At 39.1% G+C, this 13901-nt stretch overlaps 1 protein-coding gene across 2 annotated transcripts in view; it reads left to right on the top strand.

The window, feature by feature from the left end:
• Positions 1–417: 417 nt before the first annotated feature.
• The window catches only part of CARNMT1 (carnosine N-methyltransferase 1), a 37719-nt gene continuing 24235 nt past the window's right edge, over positions 418–13901 (top strand). Inside the window, exons 1-3 of one of the 2 annotated variants that reach the window (XM_047767781.1) lie at positions 418–855; positions 9220–9415; positions 10236–10399. In XM_047767781.1, coding sequence (XP_047623737.1) covers positions 608–855; positions 9220–9415; positions 10236–10399 — 608 coding nt within the window. In that variant the 5' untranslated portion in view covers positions 418–607. Of the gene's footprint in view, positions 856–1625; positions 1702–9219; positions 9416–10235; positions 10400–13901 lie in introns of those variants that run through there. The other variant, XM_047767782.1, reaches the window with a different exon arrangement.

Raw genomic sequence — 13901 nt, 5'->3', positions numbered from 1 at the left:
ACAATTAGGAATAGAAATTCACTTAGGAAATTAATTAAAACAAATTAGGGCGAATGCAAGAACTTCCTTTAGACTTTCTGAAATAAAAGTTCCGAATAAATTCATCAAAGCTAATTTTTTTTTCTGCTTTCGCTCTTCTGCTAATATGCTAGCCTTAGTTCAGCGGCCCTTTTCTTCATTCAGCTCTTGGAGGCTGTTAAACCCGAACCAGGCGGGGGCTCGCAGGTGCCAATCCCAACCCACCAATAACCTCCTCCTTCGCTCCACCCACCTGGCCCTGAGTCCCCCCCGCCTCGGCCCAGAGCCCCGCCCACCTCACGCATCGTCGTGTCGTCAGCGCGCCTTCGCCGAAGCCGGACAGCAAATGAGCGCAGGTGGCTGCGGCCCTTCGGCGTACTCACGGATGCGCATGCGCGCTTGTTCCGGGCGTTCTGAAGACCTGGCGGAGCCCGGCGCGGATGGAGGCCTGAGGGTGGCGGGGGTGGAGCGCATCGCGAGCTGGGGGCATGTCCGCGGCGGGCGCCGTCTAGAGGAAGGCCGAGAAGCCGCCACCACGCTTTCAGTCGCGGCGAGACGCAAGCGAGCCAGGCCGAGGGCCGAGGCGGCGATGCAGCGACGGCGGCGCCCTCCGCCGCCTGCCTCTCAGCTGCCGGAGGGCTGTGGGGGAGGCGGCTGCGGCCGCGGGGGAGGCAACGGGAGCGAGGAGGTGGAGGTGCAGTTCTCCGCTGGGCGTTTGGGCTCCGCCGTGGCGGTTTCGGCGGCGGCGGCGGCGGTCGCGCACAGTACCGAGGAAGAGGAGGAGAGGCTAGAGCGTGAGCACTTCTGGAAGATCATTAATGCCTTCCGCTACTACGGGTAAGGAGCCTGTGGCGGACCCCGGCTCAGCCCGTCGGGGTGCCAGCTGCTTGCTGCGGACCAGCCGGCAGCGTGGCGCCCGCTGCGCTCACCCGGTTGCCACCACGCCTCCGGGGCGTCGGAACCGCGCTGCCTGAGCTGACCTCCGGGCCCCGGAGTCTCCTCTCATCACCTTAGCCCCTCCGGGACCTGCACACCCGCGTGTCTGTCGCGTCGTCTGCCGCTCAGCCCCTTGTCTTCTGACCTCAGGATCAGATTAGCCCTCATGCCATCCATTTCTTGTTAAAGGTTTGGCATTGAGGCCGGTGGGGGTGACCAGAAAAGTGTTGTAAGGAATTTCAGATAGAAGGAGGTAAAATCTTCCAGTGCTGGGCATGATTTGTATGTGTTGTCCATGTCCTCCAAACTGACCAAACGGAGAGCCCAAGTTCACCTACACGTGGGATGCCGTAGGACGTTTTTTTCCAAACTGTTGCCAGTTCTTATGAGAGCAGCATTAATACTTCGACCCCATCCCCCTTTGGCGGCGTGAACGCAAGGCATTTTTGTGGTGAGCGAGTGAATGAGGCCACTCAATGTCTTTAACTTGTGGGTGAAATTAAGGTCGGAGATAGGCCAGATGTTCTAAAATTTGCTAATTTTTAAGGAGGGAAATGAGAGAAAGCACTGTAGGAGCCACTTTTATTCTGCAAATATGTATCGAATTCTCATTGTGGGTTGGGCAACAGTGGTAGGACTTTTAAACTTACTTATTTCCACTTTTCTTCTAGATACATCTTAAAATAGCTTAGTCACAAAATTATAATTCCAAGATCTAAAAGGAGCTTTAAACAACTAGATTTTCAGGTAAATAAAACACTTTTTTTTTTTTTTTAATTCGTGTAGGAGATGAGCCCACTGATGACTGTTCTGAATCTGCAGTTGGAATCAGATAGATGTGATCTCCTACTCAAGTAAAACTGTTCCCTTAGATGGGCTCCTGCTGTGCTTTATGCAAATTTTTTATATTGCTTGACTGACCTCCCCAAGGGCAGGATTGAGCCTTATTTGTTTTTATGTCACTACAGCTTGGCATGTTGTTGGAGCTCTATTTTTAACAAATAAGACAAGTAGCAAAGAAGTACACTTGTCATTCTGTTTGTCAATTTGTGACTAATGGCTAAGCTATTTTGTTACTATTTTGAATTTAAAAAATTGCTTAATAAAAGCTTAAAATTATTTAGATTTAGGAGTTCCCGTTGTGGCTCAGCAGTTAACGAATCTGACTAGGAACGATGAGGTTGCGGGTTCGACCCCTGGCCTTGCTCAGCGGGTTAACAATCCGGCTTGCTGTGAGCTGTGGTGTAGGTTGTAGACGCAGCTCGGATCCTGCATTGCTGTGGCTCTGGCGTAGGCCGGTGGCTACAGCTCCGATTAGACCCCTAGCCTGGGAACTCCATGTGCCTCGAGTGCAGCACTAGAAAAGCCAAGAAGAAAAAAAAAATTAAAATTATTTAAACTCGGATTACGTATGTGACATGAATTTTTGAAATGGAAAGCTTAATGAAGTAATTTACTAATTAAACCCAGGCATAAGAACCATGGACTGCATTACTTATGCAGCTCAAAAGCCTATTTGTAGTATGGGGATTTTATTTAGTATTAACAGATGGAGGAAGACAGATAACCAGAGAGTTTGTTACAGGTACTGTGCCTGGAAGAACCAGATAGAGGGAATGGCAGAAATTGACATTAGATAGCTAAGAGTGGTAGGTTCAGAAAAGTCTGGTACATTTACTGTTGAAAAATCTAGAAAGAATATTGGGAGATATCTTAGAACTATAGTGGAGTCAATTAGTTGAAATGTAGTCTGTACCCAGTTCTTGAAGTTTATCATGGCGCAGAGGAAACGAATCCAAGTAGGAACAGTGTGGTTGCGGGTTCTATTGCTGGCCTTGCGCAGTGGGTTAAGGATCTGTGAGCTGTAGTGTAGGTCACAGACACAGCTGGATCTGGCGTTGCTGTGGCCTAGGCCGGCAGCTGTAGCACCGATTTGACCCCTAGCTTGGGAACCTCCATGTGCCGGCTGCTGGTGTGGCCGTAAAAAGCAAAAAAGCAAAAAAAAAAAAAAAAAAAGCTTTTTAGAAACATCCTTAAAGGAATAGGAGTATGGAAAGGATTGTGCACAAAATTCTTGGATACAGAAAACACTGTATTATTACATTCCAACATTTTATGATCTAGACCTGCGCTATCCAATACCATAGCCACTAATGACATATGGTTGAATTTAAATTAATTAAAATTTAATAAATTTTAAAATTCCCATCCTCAGTCTCACTAACCACATTTCAAGTGCTCAGTAGCCACATGTGGCTTTGCAGATGTAAGATTTCCCATCAGTCTAGTAAATTCTTGTGGATAGTTGTATTCTATATGTTTAACAGAAACTTCCAAATTTTGGAGAGTTTGGTTTTACTGCTCACTGTCTTTTAGTCAACACATTGGAGATTTAGATGAAAGTCATAAGGCAAGAAATGTATTTTGATTAATATTTTCTCTTTCCAATGGCTTCCAGTTTTGTGCTTCCTGTAGGTTTTGCTTAGATGACATATTTGGACTAAGGTAAAAATGGATCATAGCATTGTACTGAATAGTAAAAAAAAGTCTAAAAATGTCACTTCTGTTATGAATGAACTGACTCAGAAAATACTATATTTGAAAAATCAAAGGTCTTGTCAGAAATGTTCTACTTTTAAAAATGGCATTGTAGGTGAGATTTTAAAAATTGAGCTGTTGTGCTCATCTTTACAGGTGAGGGGATAGCATATAAACAGGTGAGCAACTTGCTTGGGGCTATACAACCAAATTGTGTTAGAGTCTGGCCTAAAATCCAAAATTATTATTATCATTATTATTTTTTTAGATCCAAAATTATTTACTCAGATTTTACCCTGCATTATTAAGCAGTGATCGTAGTAAGACACTTTCAATCCTGGGTATTTAATAAATATTTAAAATGGATTGAGACCAACTTTCCTTTTGAAAAGATACTCTTCTCTCCTTGGAATTCTAGAATACTTCAGCTGGTTCAAAGGAGTGGGTCTCTGACCTTAGCTCTTAGCTCAGATCTAGCACTGGACCCGCTCTTAGGAAAGGTAACTGAGTCATAGTTTGGGTCACTGCTGAGACCATCCCTTCTAGAGAGAGCTGAAGGTAGAGATACCCTTGAGAAAACATGGCTGCTGACTCTAGTTTTTCCTCTTGGCTGCCAGAGGATGTGGCTCTTAATGTTGACTGGGTTCACAACCAAGGAGAGTCTGAAGGTTGTAAAACATTCCTTTAAAGCAGGGTTGGCAAACTTTCTTTAAAGAGCTAGCAATGAATATTTTAAGCTCTGAGAGCTAAGTGGTCTCAGTTAAAACTGTTCAGGCTCTGCCCTTGTTTGAAAGCAACCACAGGTAGTCTGTAAAGGAATGAGTATAGCTGTGTTCCAGTAGAACTCTCTACAAAAACAGCCCAAGTATTCAGGAGGTCGTAATTTTCCCACTGCCTTCTTAAAGTACATGGATAATGTAAGCATTTACTGAATAGTGAAATTAGCCCCAATCATAGTAAGAATTAGGCTCCTCTCAACTTTGATAAGACATCACTTATTTCAAGGGGTATGTAGATTATGTTACTTACAACTTTGCCTGCATTAAATAACTAAGGGTTAAGAGATATGTTGTAGCTCATCTTGCTCTGTGTAGTTCTATCACTTATATGGAATTGACAGCAGGTATGTGTAGGCTCTGCTGACCAATCCATAACTTACTCAGCTTCCCTGCATTCACGGAAATAAGTAGCCTCCAAGGAGAACCAAAAGTGGTGCCTAGGGAGCATAACTGAACCTTTATTGATTGCTTTTTACATATGCTGAAATACGGAGTTTAAATAGTGACAAAGATAAGATTTGTATTTTAGGAGTTCCCGTCGTGGCTCAGTGGTTAATGAATCTGACTAGGAACCATGAGATTGCGGGTTCGATCCCTGGCCTTGCTCATCGGGTTGAAGATCTGGTGTTACCATGAGCTGTGGTGTAGGTCGCAGATGTGGCTTGGATCCCGAGTTGCTGTGGCCCTGGCGTAGGCCAGTGGCTACAGCTCAGATTTGACCCCTAGCCTGGCAACCTCCATATGCTGTAGGTGCGGCCCCAGAAAAGGCAAAAAGATGAAAAAAAAAAAAAAAAGATTTGTATTTTAGAAAAATTTATCTGATTGGAGGTGAAAGAGAGTTAGGCTAGAGATAGCATATTTAGGTAGCATGCCTCTCAGTTTATCTTTTTTTTACCCCCTTTTTTGGTAAGATTTTTTTTTTTATTATAGTTGAATTACAATGTTCTGTCAGTTACTGCTGTACAGCAGAGTGACCCAGTCTCTCTCTCTCTCTCTCACACACACACGTTTTTTCCCCCCTCACTTTATCTTCCATCATTTTCCATTACAAGTGACTAGATACAGTCCCTGTGCTATACATCACATCTCGTTGCTTATCCACTCCAAATGCAATAGTTCGCATCTACTACCCCAAACTCCCAGTCCATCCCACTCCCTCCCACAGTTTATCTTTGGGAGACACAGGGAAGGCCTGAGGTAGAGCATTGGAGGAAGGATAATTTGCAGATAGTTTTGTGAGGTAGACTCAAAAGAATTTTAGGCTTGATTGTGCAGGCTATAAGAAGAGGCATTTTAGGATGACTCATTAATTTCTAACTTGAGTGGATGTATGTTTACCATTCATTAACATCGGCCACGTGGGAAGAAGTGCAGGGTGGGTTTTTTTGTTTGTTTTTGTTTTTGTGGGATAGATGCTAAGTTCAACGTGGAAATACTGAGTTTCAAGGTTTGGTTAGAGGGAAGTTGTGGGGGCTCCAGTGCCCAGGAACACTAGGAAAGAATTACCATGAGACTGTTGAACCTGTTGATAGTAAAATGTAAGCTGCGCACCTCTGCTCTTGTGGACTTCTTTAGCCTAATACTCCAGGAATGTGAATAGATAAAATCTTTCTGAAAATCACTTTGTATCAAGATCCTTCAAAATACTTGTCTTTTCTGACTTGGTAATTCTTTGGAATTAGCATGGTGATTTTTTTCCTCCTAAAATAGAGAGAGATTTTTTAACACAGAAAGTTCATTATATAGATGAATGTTTGGGAAAAAGCTAAGTAAACTTTTGTTGCGTAGATGGGATGATAAACAGTCATTATAGTCATTTGTCAGATGGTGATTTTTTTCTTTTTTTTTTTTTTTGAGAACTTTCTCCTGACCTGGGAAAATTCTTTTGATAAGGATGAAGATTTGCAAGTGCTTCTAAAACTTTAACATGCCTGTGAATCTTTTGGAGTCTTGTTAAGAGGCAGATTACAGTTCGGCAGATGTTGCATGGGACCTTAGATTCTCCCTTCCTAACCACTTCCAAGTGTTCTGCTGTGGTCTGTACCACATTTTGACTAGAAAGGTGTTAGATGACTTTGTGTTAGATAACAACAATAAAACAACTATGCCAAAAAATTAGAAATGGTTGCCTCTAGAAGAGGAATAATTAGGAGCTCTTTTTGCCCCTGAGTACTTTTTAAAATTTTTCTTATTTTCGCTGTGTACACATTAGTTATGTAAATTAGATATACCTCCTATGTTTGAGTGCTGACTGTGTTTTAGGCAATGGGCTTTAAAAGTGCTTGTAAATTAGTTACATTTTCAATGAAATCCATTACGTAGGCAGAGGAGTATAATGGTACCTCTCATGGTGATACTTTGTTTTGTTTTGTTTGTGGTTTTTTGTTTGTTTGTTTGTTGCCCCACCTGTGAACCCATGCCACAGCTGTGACCCAAGCTGCTGCAGTGACAAAGCCAGATCCTTAACCCACTAAGCCACAAGGGAACTCCCCTCATGGGGTTTTATGGGGATTTTTCAGAATAATTCATGTTAAGTGACTTGGTTTAGTAAGCCTGGCATTTATTAAATCTCAATAAATCATAGCTTCTACAATCATATATCATCACTGTTATTATGTATTACCTTGTTTTTGTGTATGAGACAGTTGAGACACAGAGAGAGGAAATAACTTGCCCAAGAGTCACATAGCAAACAGGTAGCATCACCTGGATTTAAATTCAGATCTTTTAGACTCCAGAGCTTGCTGTTAAACTGTCTCCAGGGGATGAAAAAGAAAACATTAATGCAGCCACTGCCAAATGGCTTTCATATTATCACCAGCCACACCCAGAATACCACCACACACAAGCTTCTAAAAGTGCGGTTTCTTTAAGTATGACTGTTCGTAAACTAGACAGTAATTTGACAGATAAAAAAGAGAGAATTATTTGGATGAGTAGAGAGATTAAGGCAACCAAAAGAAAAAGAATACTTATTCCCATTTAATACTGAGTAAATGCAAAAAAAAGAAAAAAAATTGAGTGAATGCTGAAGATCATTTAAAAGAAACATATGCATTTATGCATTTGTTTGTATATTTAAAATATAAAGAATGATGTAGTGAACACTTATCACTCAGTTTTTAAAGAGAACATTATTTTACCCTTTTCTCCTCAAAGGACATCACTTTGCAGAGTTTTCATTTCCATGCTTTCCTTGTAGTTTTTCTACATATGTTCAGTCTGTGCAATATATCATTTTTATATAAGATAGAATTGTACATTATGTGTTTTTATGCAACTTGTTTTTCAAAAAATATTTTGTTCCTTTATCCATATCATTGTGTGTAGCTGTTTTTATTAATATTTAACTGTATTTTATTGTATAACTATACTGTATTTTCTTCATTCAGTCTACTGGTGATGGACTTTTGGCTTGTTTCCAGGTTTTTTGTTTGTTTGTTTGTTTGTTTGTTTTTTGTCTTTTTGCCGTTTCGTGGGACACTCCCGTGGCATATGGAGATTCCCAGGCTAGGGGTCCAATCGGAGCTGTAGCCACCGGCCTATGCCAGAGACACAGCAACACGGGATCCGAGCCACATCTGCAACCTACACCACAGCTCACGGCAACGCCAGATCCTTAACCCACTGAGCAAGGCCAGGGATTGAACCCGCAACCTCATGGTTCCTAGTCGGATTTGTTAACCACTGAGCCACGACGGGAACTCCTGTTTGTTATTTTTTTTATAATGCTGTGATAAGGATTATTCATGTGTCATACCCATTTATAAGAATTTATTGAGTATGTGTCTAGGAGTATAATTGCTAGGTCACAGAAAGGGTGCATATTAAACTTTACTAGGTAATTCTAAATTTTCTGAAGTAGTTGTACTAATTCATGGACCCACCATCAATCAGCATATAAATATTCTCATCCTTTCACATATTTACCAATATTTCCAATAGTCAGGCTTTTAAATTTTGCCAATCTATTGATTGATATAAAGTGACATTTCATTGTGAGTGTAATAATTTAACTTTTTAAAAATGATGTTCTTTTTCTGAGTTCCTGTCGTGGTGCAGCAGAAACAAATCTGACTAGGAACCATGAGGTTGTGGGTTTGATCCCTGGCCTTGCTCAATGGGTTTAGGATCTAGCATTGCTGTGAGCTGTGGTATAGGTTGTGGTGTAGGTCACAGATGCGGCTCAGCTCAGATCTGGTGTTGCTGTGGCTCTGTCGTAGGCCGACAGCAAGGGCTGTGATTAGACCCCTAGCCTGGGAACCTCCATATGCCATGGGTGCAGCTCTTAAAAAAAAAAAAAAATGTTCTTTTTAGATTTTATAAATAGGTAATCTGCAAAGTGAGCTTTAGAGTTATCTGAAAACTTGGAGTACAAAGTATGACTATTGTTCAAAAATCTATGGAATTTCAGTTTTTCATTTATTTATTGCCTTTGTAGTACACAAGATCCTTTGTGATATTTCAAAAATTCAACTTGGTTGGCTCTTAATAATTTTAAAATACATCTTATGGAATATCTTGTGTATATTCTTTAGAATATCTTGTGAATATTCTAAAATAATTTCAGAGCTGCATTCAGGTACTTGTTGGAGAAATAGAAGTTAGTCATCTGGTTTTGCTGAAAATTTTAATTTTGGAAATTGAATTCATAAAAATAAACTTAATGTGCATTAATCCTCTTTATGTTTACTTTTTTTCTCCCTTGTAATTGGTGCAGGTTTTTAAACTATTTGTCTTTTGTTTGGTTGCTTAGAGAGTTTATAATAAGATGAAAACCACATAAAACTTCCTAAGTTGATATCCTTTAAAAAACCAAAAGTTTGTAAGTGGCAGGGCCAGTACCAGCATTGTAAGGGAAAAATTGTACAGCAGGACAGCCTTAAAATAAGGTTGGCCTCTGGTGAGAATTCTTTTGCCAATTTAAAAAACACCTTTTATATTTTAGTACCAGCATGCATGAGCGAGTGCACCGAACAGAAAGACAATTTCGATCACTTCCAGCTAATCAACAGAAACTACTTCCTCAGTTTCTTCTTCACTTGGACAAGATCCGGAAATGCATTGATCATAATCAAGAAATACTACTGACCATTGTGAATGATTGCATACATATGTTTGAAAATAAAGAATATGGAGAAGATGTATGTGAAAGTTCATTCTATTTGTTTTTATTTTAGGATTTAAATTGTATATTTGTGATCTTTATCCTTCTGGATTTGATTTTTATAATTTTGCACGGATCATTTGCTCTACTTTCAGAATGTTTTCACTTATATGTTCAATCACTTTATTAGGCTTAATAGAACAGTATTCCAGAAGCTGGATATATTCACTGATTTTTTTTTTCCTCTTAAAATACCAAGATAATTATTAGTGTTTTAAGTACTTTTCACATAGTGTTCTGACTATTATGGCATATGGAGTTAAAGGCTTACATTTTTATAAACAACCTAACTAGGTATGTTAATTTCCCTGGCTAAACATTATTTTCAGAATCTCATATCTATTGATATTCTTTACTTTAAAAAATTATTTTCCCTTATAAATCTCAAAGACTGGCAGTAATAGAAAGTGAAGTCTCTTTTTTTGTATCCACAGGAAAGGTATAGTTGGGCCACTTCATTGTGAGCCATCAGTGACCTAGAGGGACTTTTTTTCCTTCTTTTAGAGACAGAATGTTCGTTCTCCATAGCAGCTCATTCCTGGTCCTCTCATGAGTAAAGACTGCTTAATTACATGGTGGTTTCATAATTAATGACCGTAACTTAATTGAGGATAGAAGTGAGACCACCAAACTTTTTTCATCTAGGATCTTAAGCTGCACTTGAACCCTGGTTGAAGTGAGAGACTAGTAATTTACCCATTAAACCATCTATAAAGCCCCTTTGTGGTGTGTTTACTTAACCATATTCGAGATTAATTACTTTCTCAGAAGCTAATTGATTTCTGTTTCTTAAACAGGGGAATGGAAAGATTATGCCAGCATCTACATTTGACATGGATAAATTAAAGTCCACATTGAAACAGTTTGTGAGAGACTGGAGTGAAACTGGAAAAGCAGAAAGGGATGCCTGCTACCAGCCAATCATTAAAGAAATTTTAAAAAATTTTCCAAAAGAGAGATGGTAAATAGTATTTTGTTTTTAACCAATTTCCTCAAGATATGTAAGCACTGAATTTATCTGAGAGACGTTTCAGTCTTGATTCATTTTTATAGTTTCTGTGTGCCTGTCTTTTTTCATATGTTGGTATGTTGTGTTAAATTTGTTCTTTGATGCTTTGTGTGAGATTGCAATAGATGTTTTGAATAATTATTGCTCTAGCACTATGGGAAATTACTCTAGAAATTAAATAATGAGAAGATTAGATTGAATGTTTATTATTTTAGATGTCTCTTTTTATAATGTGCTTTATGGCAGGGCAGAAAGCTGCAGACTGTTCTAATTTTCCTCATTATGACACACTTGTAAGCAACTGAGGGATTTATAGCTCAGAGCAGAGATTCTTAACTTTTTTTTTTTAATAGGGCTGCACCTGTGGCATATGGAGGTTCCCAGGCTAGGAGTCGAATTAGAGCTATAGCTGCTGGCCTACGCCAGAGCCACAGCAACGCCAGATCCAAGCTGTGTATGCAGCCTACACCACAGCTCACGGCAACACTGGATCCTTAACCTGCTGAGCGAGGCTAGGGATTGAACCTGTGTCTCATGGATACCAGTCAGATTCATTTCCACTGAGCCACAGTGGGAACTCCGATTCTTAACTTTTTTATGCCACAAGAACCTTGAATAGTCTGAAGCCCATTGTTTTTCTTTTTAGAATAACATTTGTAAGTGAATAACATAACATACATAGGATTTTAGAGAAACCAGTTATTTTGAAAGATAGGTATCAAAATACTTAAAAAGCAAATTTGTTATATAATGTGCTTTTTATCATGTATCACATTAAAGACTACTGTTCAGTTATTTTGAAAATAACTGAACAGTATATGTTTGAGAATCCCAGTAGCTAATAGGAAGTGAAAATACATATGATTTTTATTGGTGATAAAGTCATAGGTACTCCTAAAACTCCTATTTGTTGCCTATATTCATAATTGACAAAAATATCAATTAATGGCTAATGAAATTAAAAATGTAATTTTTCCCCACCCCCTTTCTAGGTACAATGAATTCTGTCCATAGACCTCTTTGGTCCTTGGGACCCATATTTGGAACCTGACTTAGAGGGTATATATTCAAAGAGAACTACTGGATGGAATTCAGTTTATGATTTAATGGATCTGTGTAGTGGCTTCTTTTCCTTATTTTCTTCCCTTCCTCATTGATTGATATCTTTAAGTATGAATGCATCAGTCTAGAAATACCAGTACAAGTGTGTGTGTCCTTTCTCTCCCTCTTTTTTTGAAAACTTTTTGTTTTGAAATAACTTCAAAATTACAGATAAATTGTATAAGTTGTACATAAAGTGCCCATATATTTTTTAACCTAAATTCACCATAGCATTTTACATTTTTTTAAATTTCTTTTTCTTACTTCCCTCTCTTCCTCCTTCCCCGCCTCTATGTGTTCGTTTATAGCCATACATATACATGGTTATTATTTAAACCACTTTAGAAATGAGTTTGTGTATATCATGTTTTTTATTCCTTAATACCGATTGAGAAAATTTAACCTCGAATACAGTTTCCTAACCTATGGTCTATATATAAGTTTCATAAATTATCTTGATAATGTCCTTTATAACATTTGTTTTTCTGTACAATCTAGAATCCAACCCAAAATATTATGTAATGTTTAATTCTAATGTCTTAGTCTTTAATTTGGATACTGGTCTAATTGGTTACCCCTAAGCCACAATGGGAACTCCTTGGTCTTTAATCTGGAACAGTTCCTTGGCCTTTTTTTTTTTTTTTTTCTCTTTCATGATACTTACTTTTTTGAAGGATATGACAAAGTTATTTTATAGAATATTCCTCAGTTTGACATCATCTAATGTTTCTTCATGATTAGGTCTAGATTACATATATGTACTCTCTCAAAATAATACGTAATTGTTATTGTATCCTTTTTATGATATCACATTCAGAGAAGTGCAATGTTTGTCAGCCCATCTTGATTTTAATCAAGATTTTATTTGGTTTTCCCACTGTTTTTTGCTGTTTTCTTGAAACTAGTAAGCAATTTCTGAGGAGATAGTTTGAGACCATGCAATTAATATCCTGCTCCTTCTTAAAGCTTCCTCCTCGAATTGTCATCCACTGCATCTTGCATGAGATGATCTGTGCTCTGATGGTTACAGAATGGTTATTTTCTAACTGTACAGTTATCAGTCAGCATTCTACTGTTACCTGCTACAGGAAGGACTCATGGTTCCTTTCTGATTCAATAGGTTATAACCCATTATTGTTGGTTTTTAAAAATTTCTTGCTCAGATATACTCAGATTTGGCCGGCAGGGGTGCCTTCACTTGGTGCTTGTGTCTATTTGGCATGACATGCCCCAATCATTTTTTAAGCACTTCCTTACTTTCTGACATAATAAGATATTTCAGTCCCTTCTTTGTTCCTGGAACTGGATATTTTCCTTTTACTGTGGAATGGTTTGTAGAAACCAAGATCTTGCAGGCATGTTCCTTTTTCCTAAGATATCATTGCTTATGGGGCTTTCAGTGGACAGAACCCATGCACTCACACCCAAACACAAGAAATCATGTTCAGTTCTATTTCAATCCTGTTGAGTTCCTCCTTTGGCTTCCACCCTTCTCTATATCTGTTTTTTTTTCCACAGAGAGAACGCTGGCTTCTGACATCATTATATTTTACCCTTTTTTTTTTTTGTCTTTTTGCTATTTCTTGGGCCGCTCTCACAGCATATGGAGGTTCCCAGGCTAGAGGTCCAATTGGAGCTGTAGCCACCGGACTACGCCAGAGCCACAGCAACTCGGGATCCGAGCCGCGTCTGCAACCTACACCACAGCTCACGGCAACACCGGATCGTTAACCCACTGAGCAAGGGCAGGGACTGAACCCGCAACCTCGTGGTTCCTAGTCGGATTCGTTAACCACTGCGCCACGACGGGAACTCCTATATTTTACTCTTTAACCCAGTCCTACAATATACACAAAATTGTTTCAGGTTTACTACATCTATACCAGTAGGAAAAATAAAACTACCAAAAAGAGTTTAGGATTTGCTGGCAATTAGAGTTTCCTCCCTAAACTAAGGGTTTGTAATAAAAATATTGTTTATAGTTTACTCAAATTGGCTTCCCTTTAGCCCCCTCACCCTCAGTGTGGTTATACTTTTTTTATGTGAAATTCGCTCTATTTATATTTATTTGTGTCTTTTTGCTTTTAGTTTTAGGATTATGTGTCCCTGACCCCTGTCCCATTCTTGATTTATTTTATTTTTTTTTTGATTTGTGGACTATCAACTAGACAAAAGTATACAAAAAACTTGATAGTCAGAAAAAATGTTATTCCTTCCCCTGTTCTTTCTGTACCCTAACTACCCCCCACTCCCATGTAGGTAATCAGTATTATTGATTCCTCATTTATCCTTCTTATTTTTGTTTTCTGTTTTTTATGGAAAAAAAAGATTTTTTTTTCTTTTTAAGTACCTC

Source organism: Phacochoerus africanus, chromosome 2 (genome assembly GCF_016906955.1).
Source record: "Phacochoerus africanus isolate WHEZ1 chromosome 2, ROS_Pafr_v1, whole genome shotgun sequence".
NCBI lineage: Eukaryota > Metazoa > Chordata > Mammalia > Artiodactyla > Suidae > Phacochoerus > Phacochoerus africanus.
The sequence above is the reverse complement of the archived record's forward strand: the minus strand, read 5'-3'. Positions and strand labels throughout refer to the sequence as shown.